General features: G+C 33.1%; 2 protein-coding genes across 3 annotated transcripts; one reads left to right on the top strand and one right to left on the bottom strand.

Moving 5' to 3' along the window:
• Positions 1–549: 549 nt before the first annotated feature.
• Positions 550–10,972, bottom strand: LOC106717359 (wolframin). Of its 2 annotated transcripts, XM_014511215.2 has the most exons (10): positions 10,875–10,972; positions 10,572–10,608; positions 9,771–9,875; positions 8,893–8,992; positions 5,941–6,060; positions 4,747–4,868; positions 3,832–3,939; positions 2,537–3,723; positions 1,449–1,957; positions 550–919 (listed from the first exon to the last, which is right to left on the bottom strand). In XM_014511215.2, exons 2-10 carry the CDS (start codon positions 10,603–10,605, stop codon positions 550–552), a joined length of 2,655 nt encoding a protein of 884 aa, XP_014366701.2. In that variant the 5' UTR covers positions 10,606–10,608; positions 10,875–10,972. The 2 variants fall into 2 exon arrangements, with proteins under 2 accessions (XP_014366701.2, XP_014366702.2); XM_014511216.2 differs by lacking the exon at positions 10,875–10,972 and having other exon boundaries at positions 9,771–9,872; positions 10,572–10,805.
• A 264-nt stretch (positions 10,973–11,236) lies between these two features.
• Positions 11,237–13,063, top strand: LOC106717360 (protein SHQ1 homolog). The gene has a single exon (XM_014511217.2). It carries the CDS (start codon positions 11,384–11,386, stop codon positions 12,812–12,814), a length of 1,431 nt encoding a protein of 476 aa, XP_014366703.2. The 5' UTR covers positions 11,237–11,383; the 3' UTR covers positions 12,815–13,063.
• The last annotated feature ends 595 nt before the right edge of the window (positions 13,064–13,658 follow it).

A 13,658-nucleotide genomic window follows, 5' to 3' on the forward strand; every position in this document is an offset into this window, starting at 1 on the left:
CCATTTTTAATCTTATTACAAAGAGTTTGATAATTATGAAGAATTTGTTTTATGTTTGTCCTTTTTAGTTATTTCGAAAAATATCAATTTCATTTATACAATATTATTAGGAAAAAAAATCGACAAAATTTTTGAACAAACTCAAAAATATGATAAATACAATATAATACCAATAAATTTCATTTATTACCAAAAAATACATATTTGATTTTTCTTTTACCTTAATTTTCCATTTTGGATAACAAAGATTTTTGTTTATAAACAAAACACATTTAAATGAAAAGAATGAATTTTTCCTTAGTTATGATTTAATCCAAATTAGCTCAAACACATTCACTGCCAGCGATTCTTCAAGTTTAATTTTCTTACAAAAAACATCGCAATGACATGAAATTAAACTCAAATAAAATGCCACAAAACTAACAAATCATTGTAAAACATATTTGGAAAGCAAAAAAAAACTAATTAAAAAAAAATTTTTTTGGAAATTACACGAACGCGAAAATATACGAAATGTCATACTTAATTTAAATATGGCAACACAAAATCTCATTTGAAAACTATAACGGGATTTAAAAGGAAATTTAATATATATTTAGTTGAAACTATACAATCATTTAATATAGTTTTAATGAATTTATTCAATTTGGATACAGTTGGTCTTGGAGCAGTTATGGCTTCTCTAGTATTTTTACATTCGATACAATTTATTTCGTAACCTTGAATTTTAATATCTTTTGAACCGATTGTATACAAATTATGATCATTCATTAAAATCCCTTTAAAACGTATTTTATCATCCGCTCGTAATAAACGAGTATAATTACTAAAATAATGATCAAATTTAATTGAAATGTCCGCATGTCGTTTTAATAAACCACCACTAGCCTCCATTATTAATTTTATTTCATGACTGTACCTATAAATAAAATATTTAATTTTACAATTCATATTCAATCCTTAAATGGTAACACAGGATGTCCGGAAAAAATGTGTACAACGGAATCTGAAGTACTCCGTTGTACTATTGGTACTTTGATTGAATCGATGAAGGGGTCGAAAGTATTATTTAACCATTGGTATGAAATTTAAAGCTTGCATTTTATTTAGAAAATATTGTTTTGTGATAAAACCGTTTGCCAAATTAAGATTTCAACTGAGAACAAATTTTTTTTAAAAACAATTTTCTATATACAAAAAAAAAGGAACTAATGTATAGGCGGTTGAAAAAATATGATGGACTATATTTGTTTTTTCAAGCCCCCTGTTGACTTAACACCAAAAGTATGTTCTAAAAAAAATTATAGTTTAGACTTTTTAAGATAATTGAATAAATGTGTAGTAATTAATAAACTATGAAGGCTTCAAGCGCCTAAACATTAATCTATAGTACTTCATTGTACACGTCTTTCCCGAACATCCTGTATAAAGATAAAAAAAATACTTACTCATTCAAATTATTCAAATGGCAAATTTTGCCGCTCTGTCTGGCAACACTCTTCACAAACTCACATCCGCCAACAGAGTCCGCTCTATTTGTATCCTGACAGAAATTACTATACTCTTCACCGTAATAACATTTGAAATATTCTTGTAAAAAACTCGGCAACCAAGCAGCAAAATCATTAAATTGATTTTTTACATTTATCAATTTAACTTCACTAATATATCCCTCCCAATTAACGTGAGCGCCATTCAAAATAGAACATCTGATTTGAGCGTCGGCCATATTGGTTTCTATCCAAGATGGCGTATTACATTGACTGTAATAATCATCCCATGTAATCTGGTAATTATTATCTTCATAATCTGTTATAAATTCATTTTTTAATAGATTTTTTATACTTGATTTATCTTCACCTATTAATTCTATAAGTCCGGATGGAAATCCATCATCCTGTATATCACCTATTATCTGATTACTTAGATATAGAAGTGTGAACAGTCCAATGGTCAGCTAAAACAAGTACAAAGAAAAAATCTAAAAAACCCAACTGAATACCACACTATTAAGGTACAATACGATTGGAATGACAACTTCATTATTCATAAAGGCGGGGAAAAAAAAAATAATGTGTATAAAAGTATTAATTAAATAATAACTACGCTCGTTACTCAAATGAGGTAAATAGAAATATTAAATAATGTTTAATTAAATTTACTTTAATATACCACGACCTTACAGAAGACAGGCGTGAAGTAGAAGTAATTCAACGTACAGTCTGATGAGTGTGGTACCGGAGGACTAGATTTAGTCCTATTTCCCTTCCCATCCTTTCTTAATAGGAAAGGATAAGAAGGGGAAGTGGATTTGGTGGAAGAGGGGACGCATATAAAGGAGAAATATCCTCTTTCTGTGCGTCCCCTTCTCCGTTGACTAAAGGTAGGGAATGCATCTGCATTTGCGGATGTCTATGGGCAACGGTCGCCTCGCTATTGCGGCGAATCCAGGTGGCCGTTCGCTCGTTTGTCACCTTGATAAATAAATAAAAATATTGATATATAATAAATAAAATATAATCAAAAAAGTACATACCTGTAATGGTGTCACAAATTTCTTAGTAGCTTCAGACTTCGCTAATACGCAAGTTACCAATAAAATTATACCAAAACCTACCAATATAGATACAGTATAGAACAATCTGGATAGAGTTATATATTGTAGAAATGCGAATATAGGCAAAGTGACAGTAATAACTCCTAACAAAGGTAGAAATAGGAACGAACAGACCAAAGCCAAAGTACCTCTTATTAGACCATATGTTGTACATCCATGAGAACATGTTATGAACATTTGTAACCAACTTAACGTAACACAATGTGGGAGGGTATATTTAAAGAAACCTTGCCAATCACTCCTTTTAGCCATTGATAATAGAATAATAGGAATTAATAAAGAAAAAAACACTCTTGAATTCAAGCAAAATTCAATACTATTCCCTAATATATAAGATGGATAATTGGATATATGTAAATCCAGAAATCTCCAACCTTGATGTACAACTGTATCTTTTTCGTAAGGATATTTAGCTAAAACATTAATTCCGAAAGAAACTAAAGCTAATACATCCGGATAGAGATTACCATTCGTACCGAATGAGAAGAGAGTGAGAAACATGAGACAGAAAGAGAGGACGCAGAATTCCGAAAACGGAACCCATTGTGTCGAAATAAACGGATATAGGAAAAGATTAACAAGTAATGAGATAAAAAATTGTACAAACGGATACAAATTATTTCTAACAAATAAATTTTCAGATTCGTCAGTTTGTAAATTACCGTCGCTATATCTTAAAAATAAACCGGACCACTTTCTGAAATCGATAAACTGTCTTTTAGCGAGTAACATTTTAAATGTACTAATGACCATAGATACGAAACTAACATAATATAATATTAATGTAACCAAATGGTATACATTTTCAGTATTAGTTGATAAATAAGCTACCAAAAGGAATGATAATTCTATATTTGAGAGCCTAAATGAGAAAGTACCGAAGTAAAAAAGTAATTTAAGATACATAACTTGTATGAAAACTATTGGATGTAAAAACGCTTGCTGAAACAATGGGATATGGTCTAAGGCCTTAATGTTAGGGTCAGTTAGTGTCAATTCGTAACTGACTAGAGGTAACTCTCCTTGACAGTAATCTACAGCAGCTGACACTAAATTGTCAACTGTCAAGTTACGAATATATCTATGATCAACTTCCTCGTGATAATCTGAAAAAAAGGTAAATTATAAAAGGTCTTTAAAAAAACACTTTTTAACCCAATTAAAATATCAAAAGACATGTTTTAAAACAAGTTTTTATGCAGTGGAAATGTTACCTTCATCAGATTGTGCAGTTCTTATAGTACCATTGACATGTATCTGATCTCCAGCTTCAAATATTGAAGGTTCTAAAGCCTGTTCTCCATCCAAAGCACACGCTTCATCTGAGAAAGTTGATTAAAAAAGTAGTGAAGACCAAAATGAAGAACAAATTGATCTGGAGAATGAAAAACTGATGAACTCCACGTAAAATAGTGTTACGAACTCCTTCAAACCCTAGCACGTAACAATAGGATAAGGATCCGTTCACACAGACCGGGGCGATTTTCATCGCAAACTAGATTTTGCCTGCGACTCCGTTCGTGCGGGAAGAAACGTGATAAAAATTATCCTATGTCCGTCTTCTGGTTTTAAGCAACCTGTCCACTAATTTTCAGCCAAATAGGTTAAACCGTTCTTGAGTTATAGTGTAACAAAAATAACTTTCTTTTTTATATATAGAGAATATTGTGCTTTAATCTATTGAAATAAGGTTTAATTTTATTTCTCCCGTCTTTTTATTAAAAGCAAGCGTAATCTGTTTGGGGAAAATAATAAAAAGAGCCGACGTGGTTGCCTAATGACCATCCGCGCAATCAATCGGATCCGTTTGTGTGCTCATTCGAACTTGGCGAGCGGATCCGTCCGACTCTGAGAGGATCAGGTTTAAACAGTGCTCGGATCCAACCTTATAGAATACGCAATTCTGTGTGAACGGACCTTAAGGAATAATGATTTAATGATGATAATCTATAATAGTTTGTTATCTGTGAAGGTAGAGTTTAATATAAAAGAAACATATCTTTAACTAACTTTCTTATACTCTTGTTCAAATTAATGGTTTCCATTTAAATGAATTTTAAGTGTAAAATATGTATTAGACTATTGCTATGTCTTTCATTGCAAAGAGAAGAAGTGAGATGGTAATATACCTTGTGTGTCTTCATCAGCAGTATCACTATCTTCTTCATCCTTCTTTAACGTGGTGGTACAGATCTCCCGGATGCGGCGCTCCAGCTGTGCCGTCGTTATGTACTGCTCCCCATTTGATAAACTGCAAATTAATAACATCTATCATGTAATAATTAGAACATTGAAGATAAATAAGTTTACTATCATCAGCATCTTCATCAGCTCACTATACGTCCCCACTGAGGGGCTCGGAGCCTACCCCAAGTTAGAGGTGACTAAGCCATAGTCAACCACAGCTCAGTGCGGGTTGACTTCACACATATCATTGAATTTCTTCTCAGATATGTGCAGCATCACGATGTTTCCTTCATCGTAAGAACGTCAGATGTATATATGTAAATCGAAAAACACATTGGTACATGGCGGGAATCGAACCCAGGACCTGTAGATTGCAAGTCAAATGCTTAACCCCTGAGCCACCGACGCACCAGTTTACTATATTATAGTAATTGCCTGTGACTTTGTCTGCGTGGAATTAAAAAAATCTAGTAATAAATATAACCTATGTCAACCGGAGATTTTTTTATATGAAAAGGTGACAAACGAGCAAACGGTCACCTGAATTCGCCGAAATAGCGAGGCGACCGTCCCCCATAGACATCCGCAAATGCAGATGCGTTGCCTACCTTTAATCAACGGAGAAGGGGGTACACAGAAAGAGGATATTTCTCCTTCCTATGCGTCCCCTCCTCCGCCAAATCCACTTCACCTTCCCAATCTTTTCTAATAAGAAATGATTGTGAAGGGGAAGAGGACTAAAATTAGGACATAATGTAGCTTTGCAACATTGAAAGAATTTTTCAACTCGCTTCAGTAGTTTCTGAGCCTATTCGATACAAATAAACAATCAAATCATTCAAGACGTGAACATCTTCTTTTGTTAATTGTTTACGCATATCAAAAGAAATTTACATCTACCTACACTTTGTGCCGATTTTAATAAATTCATTCAATATGCAGTTCACCGATATTTTTTTTACAATTTGCTTACCGTGGGTTTCCGAGACCAAAATCTTTGTATAAAACATATCGTCATATCATATCATATCAAAAACCTAGATACAAAGTTACTATTTTAATACTTTTTCAATTGTTTTTTTTCAACACACAGAAACTATTTATTTTAAATGTCTAATTTTACTTAACAAACTCACCTAGCAAACAGATCCCTTGCCGCTTTCCGCGCTACGATCTCCTGCCGACTGGCGGCGAGGCATGACTTGGCGCGAACTATCGCTGCACTGTCCTCGTCTATCACCCCACTGCGTATACACCTGCAAATCATGACTAGTCATGAGATTATACCACGTTAAGAAACAAGCACGTACATCTGATTTAACATAGCATATTGGAAAACAACACCTGGGGAAAAAATATATAACAAACATAGTATACACCTGCAAACAAAAATAAATAAAACAATTCTTGTAGCCTTAAGTGAGTGAATTGTAATTTCGATTCTAATTAAGGAAAATAAAGATTTCTTAAACCATAAATCATGACTAGTTATGATTAGACCGCTTCGTCATGAAAGATGCAACATTCCGAGATTTATGTTAGTTTATGTGACCTGAGAAAAAAGTGGCCAAGGCCATGACAAGTCATAAGGTGTCACTACGTTATAGAAAGAGCATCATTATTTACTCGTATTGTCACTCATGACAATTTCGATTCAATGTCTTGGCATTGTTTTTTATTTTGTAAAAAAAAAACGAAATCAATAAATTCTTGGTCCGTTACTCTTTTTTGCACAGCTTGCTTATGATAAATTACAGCAGTGAGTTCTTTTCTATTATTTTTTTAAAATATTTTTTAATACATATTTTAGCATTCTATCTATGAAACGTATTTCTAGATTTGATCTATTCCACAACTCCAGAAACATTACTATCGTAAATCGGAAGAAAAATTACGGATTGCCTTTAAACACTTCTGGCACACCTCTTTCACTTCTGCATCCATACATAGACTCTCATACGTCCCGTGGAAACTGATACATCCGTTTTAATTGTTAAACATTTACACTTATGTACAGTAGAACTTGTATAAACAAAAATCTAGGCGACCGCGATATTTTTCTCGCTCATAGAGCTTTCCCTCAAGCCAGAATTCCTCGCTTATGGAGGTAGTCCGTCGGGATCGGACAATGAATCTCGCTTATTCAGGTTCGACTGTAGTCTAGCAAACACAATGTAATTTTTAAAATAACACTAGCTATCAGCCGCGACTCCGTCCGCGCGGGATTTAAAAAAAACTTAATAAGTAACCTATGTGTTCTTCCAGACTACTTATGGTGCAAATTTCATCAATATCGGTTTATCCGTTTCGAAGATACCTTCAAACATCCATCCATCTATCCATCCATCTGAACATTCGCATTTATAATATTAGTAAGATTTCATAAATAACTTACATAAGTCTATGCAATTCGAGTCTCACTCTATCCCACTTTATTTTCCAATCTTCGAATTCAGGTATATCGTACATCGGCATGTTTAACAACAAGTGTAAACGTGCACACCAACAAAACCTTTCCACACCAAAGAGATTACAATCACTGCTTATAGATTGGACATTACGAGCACTTTCCTTCAAATATTTTTAGCATAATCGCTTATAATCAGTAACGATATCTGTCAAGCGTCAAACTAGAGAACCGAAACTCTACCAAATTAGTTTTTTGAGCGTATGATTTGTTTCGTTATGCCCCGACTATGGATATGAGATGTTAAATGTATCTTTGCCACACTGAGCCCTTGATGGTAATAATGCATCGGAACGCAATGTTTAATGTTTACGTACAAACGGAATGACAATCGTTCAACAATACGCATTACCTCATATCATTCGGTACTCGAAATATTTCACGTCGTCTGTTAAATTTTTGTACTCTTACGGAATTTTGCACGTTAAAAATACCTCATCCAAAATGACGTTATATTTTTTTTAATTATTTAATGGCTTTACTGACGTGGCCACTAAGAAGTTTCATAAAGTATAGCCGAAGAATTAAATTTGATTCCCATTTAAAATCGAATATCGCAGGATTGACCAATTTGATTAGACCAGAGAAATGTTTTCTGACGAAACCCTGTACAATGTACCAATTATAAATTCTCAGAATCTTGAATTTAACAGCATAGTTCAGTATTAAATTTTAATATTTTACTAGCTATCACCTTCCACTACGCCTACGCGTAATTAAAAAAAAAACTCAATTTATAGCCTATGTCTTTATCCAGACTATGTTCTACATCTATGCCAAATTTCATCGAGATCTGTTGAACCGTTCTGGAGATACCTTGTAACAAACATCCCAACTTTCGTATTTATAATATTACAAGCTGTCGCCCTCAATTCCGTCAACGCGAACTTAAAACTAATTAACCTATCTATTCTTCCAGATAATGTTCTACATCTATGCCAAATTTCATCCATCCATCCATGTACACTTTCGCATTAATAATATTAAAGTAGGATTAAAAGGAAAACGCTAAACCTTCACGACTGTACTTTTTCTTATTTGGATTTCCTATAAAATGAAAAAAATACCTTTGCAACATTCATATAAATTACATGATTCACAAGAAATGTATAATTTATTATATCAACTGTATCGAGTTATTTTCTTTATTTTATCTTTTAATAACAGATAGAAACATTTTAATGAGTCATACAAAATCGTTGCATTTATTGTGAGTTTCCGAGACCAAAATTCCAGTTTAAAACTCTACTGTTATTTCTGTTATGTCAAAGATAATGACTGATGGGATTTCGGTATGTTTTATACTGTGTTTTTGGTCTCAGAAACCAACAATAAGACAAACAAATGTTCTACATCTATGTCAAATTTCATCGAGATCCGTTGAGTCGTTTTGGAAATACGTAGTAACAAACATCCATCCATACACATTCAGATTTTTATATTTTTTTTTTATTTTACAGGATTTTTTTTTAATTTTAATTTGTTATTAACTTTTGAGTATTAAATTCTGGTAATTAAAAAATAATTACAGGTAGTTGCGATCGCCTCTGTGGAAATGTACACATTGAAAAATTCGCGGCGCGCGTCTTATCGCTTGGTGAAAAAAGGGTTTAAATCTTACCGTCTTAACATTCTCCTAGCTTCAGGGTGCGCTTGTTCCGTCGCACAGATAAGCCATTCCAGCGCCTGTTTGAAGTTTGAAATTTTGTCAGCCTCCAGTTCTGTCAATTAGAAATTATTATCTTACTAATATTATAAATGCGAATGTTTAGATGGATGTTTGTTTGAAGGTATCTTCAGAACGGCTCAATGGATCTTGATAAAATTTGGCACAAATGTAGAACATAGTCAGGAAGAACAGGTAGGCTACTTATTAAGTTTTTTTTTAATACTCGTAGAGGGAGTAGCTGGCGACAGCTATTTATCATGTATATAGAATAAACAGAAATGTAAAAAACCTCACCATATCATAGAGAAATGTGGAACTAATCACTTAGTGGATATGACAATTTTCTTTTTATATATATAATATTATAAGGTGGCAAACGAACAAGCGGCCACATGAATTTGCCGAAATGGCGAAACGACCGCTGCCCATAGACATTCGCAATTGCAGATGCATTGCCTACCCTCAATCGACAAAGGAGGAGACACCTAAAAAGAGAATATTTAACCTTCCTATGCATCTCCTCTTCCATCAAATCCAACTCCCCTTCCCATCCTTTCCTTATAAGAAAAGGGTGGGAAGGGAAAGAGGACTAAAATGAGGCCTCCGACTCCACATTCATAAGACGAAATGCGGAATTGCTTCCACTTCTCGCCTGTCTTCTGTGTGGTTGTGGTATTTCACCGGGCGAGCCGGCCAATTCGTACAATAGATGTTGTTGTTGCTGACATCTACCACTGTTATAATAAAGAAGCTGATTTATACACCCTCAGGTCAGGATTTTTATATTCTTGGTTAGGCTATAAATATTGAAAATATTGTAAAATGATTACCACATTTTTCTTCTAAAAGTTGCTTGGCCAAGACTACTTGCGATTCGGCACATCCATCCTCCGCTAGCTGATTCCTTAACCGCCTCAATGAGCCTTGTGGGCCATCTGGAATTAAGATTTCTCAAAAGTAGACAATCATAGATAAAAACTAACTTAAAAAATAGTTTTTAGCTTATTTACTTTTATAAATATAATTTTTCTTTAGTAAAATGCAAAACCACTAATGTCTCAATTCTATTTTGCATTATTTCAAAATGATGAGTATTAATAGCCAATTCTTCTTCTTTCTTCTTGTGTAAAAAAATAGTAAAATGAAATAAGTCAATGGCTACTAAGATTTTTAATTTGTCTATAATTAAGTTATTTTTTTTTTTAATATAGAGAGGGCTAGTAAAGATAATTTCAATTTAAATTTAACCTCTTTAATGTTTTTTTTTTTATTAATAAAATTAATAACATTACTCAAGAAAATACAAGCATAATCTAGAATAATTAAATAATACATAATAGTAATAACTACGATTTGTTGTACTTTGAGATAGAGCGAAATAAAATTTAAGATACTTTAAAAGGCGATTGCAGAATTTAAATATATAATACAAACCTTCTTAAATATGACAAGGCCAACAAGAATATCTAGGTTCTTTTTTAACTACGTGAGTTAATTTTTCTTTTAATTTGTCAAAGAACATAACAAATGTTTGTGATTAAAAATGTGAATAATAAACTTCTATAAATAAGAAGTATTTTTTAGTTCCTACAGCCAGTAGTTTTTAAGGAATCGGGAATATTTACACTTACCATGAAGGTTCCACCGCTTTCTTCCAACAGGCATGACCTTTACTCGGATACAGTATTATTAAACTAATATTAAAACACAGCAACTAGGAAAGAATTTATAAACAATCAACAAATGTGTCTATTATTCGCAATTCGCAATAACTTTATTTTGACAGTTAGATGATAGGTGAGCAGGGCAATATGCTGTGCATCCAAAACTATAATACGTTAAATCTCTATCACTGAACATTAATTATTTAAATTTATTTTCGAATTTAATTGGTTCAAAATTTAAAAAAGGGACCAAAAATTTAGTACACTTACTGCCTACACAGGTACACTTATTCAGTCAAAATTAACGTAGGCGAAGCAATCTAGTGCGTGGGTAGACGCACAAAACAACATTTGTCAACATGAGCCCGTCTATTTAAGTTCCAAGGACATTTAAAGTTAGAATTTAACTTAGCGTGGGGGAATTTAAAAATAAAACTCTAAAAAGAAAAAGCATTTTGAAGAAAGTTATGCCATTCCTATGTCATGCATGCAACTTTATTCGATAACTTTGAATTTGAATCGAATTAACGAGAAAAGCGTTAACGCTGTTTTAACAGCTATGGGCAATCACTAGTCACTGTTATTGATCGACTCTGTATCTGTCGTATTTTGTTTTCATTATATAATCTGTTCTAGTGTATAACATATAAACATACTCGCATGGTTTTATTTTTCTATCGAAAACCAATGAAAACTTCAAGTTTTTCTTCATTTATGAGTGAAAAACTATTGTAACATATTAAGTCGTTGTGCTACAGTATAGTAATGATATTTATAAAATGCTGACGCCAAAGTTCAAGTTGTCACAAGATGAAAATCACGTATACATCAATGTGCATGCGCCCTACACGAATATCGGCGAAACAGAAATCGATGTGGACGGGGAAAATTTCTTGTTCGTGTCAAGTCCTTACTTCCTTCGGCTACGCCTTCCGGGAAAGATTGTTGAGAATGATCATGCTAAAGGCTCCTACATTTGTGATTCAGGCGACTTTAACCTTACCTTTGATAAAGTAAATCCTGGTGAGCACTTTGAAAATCTTGATATGATCACAAGCTTACTAGCTCCGCGAGAAATACCAGATATGAATCCTAATTTGGTGGAAATGTTGGAAGAAAGTGGTATCACTGGTGAAGAGGAGGGTGCGGCTTGCAATCAGAGTGATAAAGACACAGAGAGTGATGATGATACTACTAATTATGCTTACGGCTTTGGTAACAAGGTCTGTGTGGAGTTTGGGGATGTCGCGTCCGAATTTCCACACATCTTCGAATTGAAAGAGCCCGATCGTGTAGCAATCGCGGATCGGAATGATCTCCGTATAAAACATGAAAATCGTAAATTTTCCAATGATCATTACTTAGCTGATTTCTTCGACGAGGAACTTCTGGCACCATATATCAATTGCGTAGTGTTCTGGAATAAAGAGGATTTCAACAATGAAAGTATTGAGTTCACAGATGATGAAATTTCACTATTAAAAGATTTGCCAAATAAGAGTTACCTGTTGAGTAAGAGTGAATACACGCAAGTGATGCTCGGTCTTGTTGATATCTTGTATGCCTTCTGTTATGACAAGCGTACAACCCAAAACGATGCATCGGTAGAATCCAGTTGGACTATCAACAAGCTATCTGCAACCTTCAGCTGGTTCTGTGTATTTAAAGAAACTAAGGAGGTTTTGATTGCATGTTACCGAAGAGCTCTAGTCTATCCGATATTCAGAAATTTTGATCTATGCAGAAATATCCATGATGACATGATATCGTTATTCAGAAAAGGCAAAAAGTTTGTCATAAAATGCATTATAGAAATCTATAACATGTTCAACTCATCGAATGATGCTCGGTACATATTAAACCAACTATATGTAAAAGACTACTTGATTTTCCTGCAGAAGTGTAGACAGGAGGAGTTGGATGAGCTGTGTAATAACATAGCCAATATTGATATAGAGAAAAAAGATCTCGGATTAGAGCTTGATGAATTAGAAGCTGCTGCAAAATTAGTAGAGAGGGAAGAGGCCGATGTTTTGCAAAATGAATTGGCATGCCAGCTGGCTTCTATCGCACTGGTACCAGGTTTAAAGAAGCCACCATACATTGATGTCACTAACATAGGTGATAGTTCTTCATCTGATTCCAGTAGCGACAGTTCTTCCAGTGATTCATCAAGTGAATCACTTGATTCTGATGATGACCCCTCCTGATATAATAGTTTCCAGGGTCTAAGTGGCCAAGGCTTGTAAAGTCTTACCAATTGACCCTGGAATGTTTGGAAAGGCTGAAATGAATTTACAGGAATTGGATTTCGATCCGTTAGTCAAGACTTTGAGTGGATGTTTCCGGAATAAATGTGGATACTGAATACAGTGTAAAAAAGTTTAATACAAGGCTTATTCTCCTATGTATAACCCATCCATTGCAATGTTAGATTGAAAAAAAACATGTTTCAAACATTCTTATTACATTAAAATACATATTTATAAGTGTTAATGTTTTTGTGTCTATTTATGTAATTAAAATGTTATGTAGCATACTTTCAGAAAATTACATAAAGCTTGGAACTTTAGTGAAAATATTATAAAAAATTCAATGTAATAGTTGTTATATACATATTTAAATTGTATTTAAATGTTTTATTTATTTATTAAGATACACCAATAGCATATACATAAAATCAAAGAATTAGTAAATTCACACAAATATTTTCAATATGTATGCCAGTTAGTGGCATGTACAAATTACATCAGATGCATTTACATTCAATATTTGTATTATTTTCTAATTAAGATAATGTTCAATTCAATTCCAATATCTAAATATGTAGTAGATTACTATTTGATGTTGTGAAAATAGTAAATTAAAATTTAATCAAGTTTCGCAAAACAGTGTTAGAAAAATTGCATTTTACTCATAAATAACCTGCTTTTATGTTATGTGCTATTTTTATGGTTATAAAAGCTGCTATTGCTATAGCTGTTATGTATAGCTAATCTGTTATAAATGTGTATAGATAATAAAAAATATAAATATAAAAAACATTGATTACGT

This window comes from Papilio machaon, chromosome 24 (genome assembly GCF_912999745.1).
Source record: "Papilio machaon chromosome 24, ilPapMach1.1, whole genome shotgun sequence".
NCBI classification, from domain to species: Eukaryota; Metazoa; Arthropoda; class Insecta; order Lepidoptera; family Papilionidae; genus Papilio; species Papilio machaon.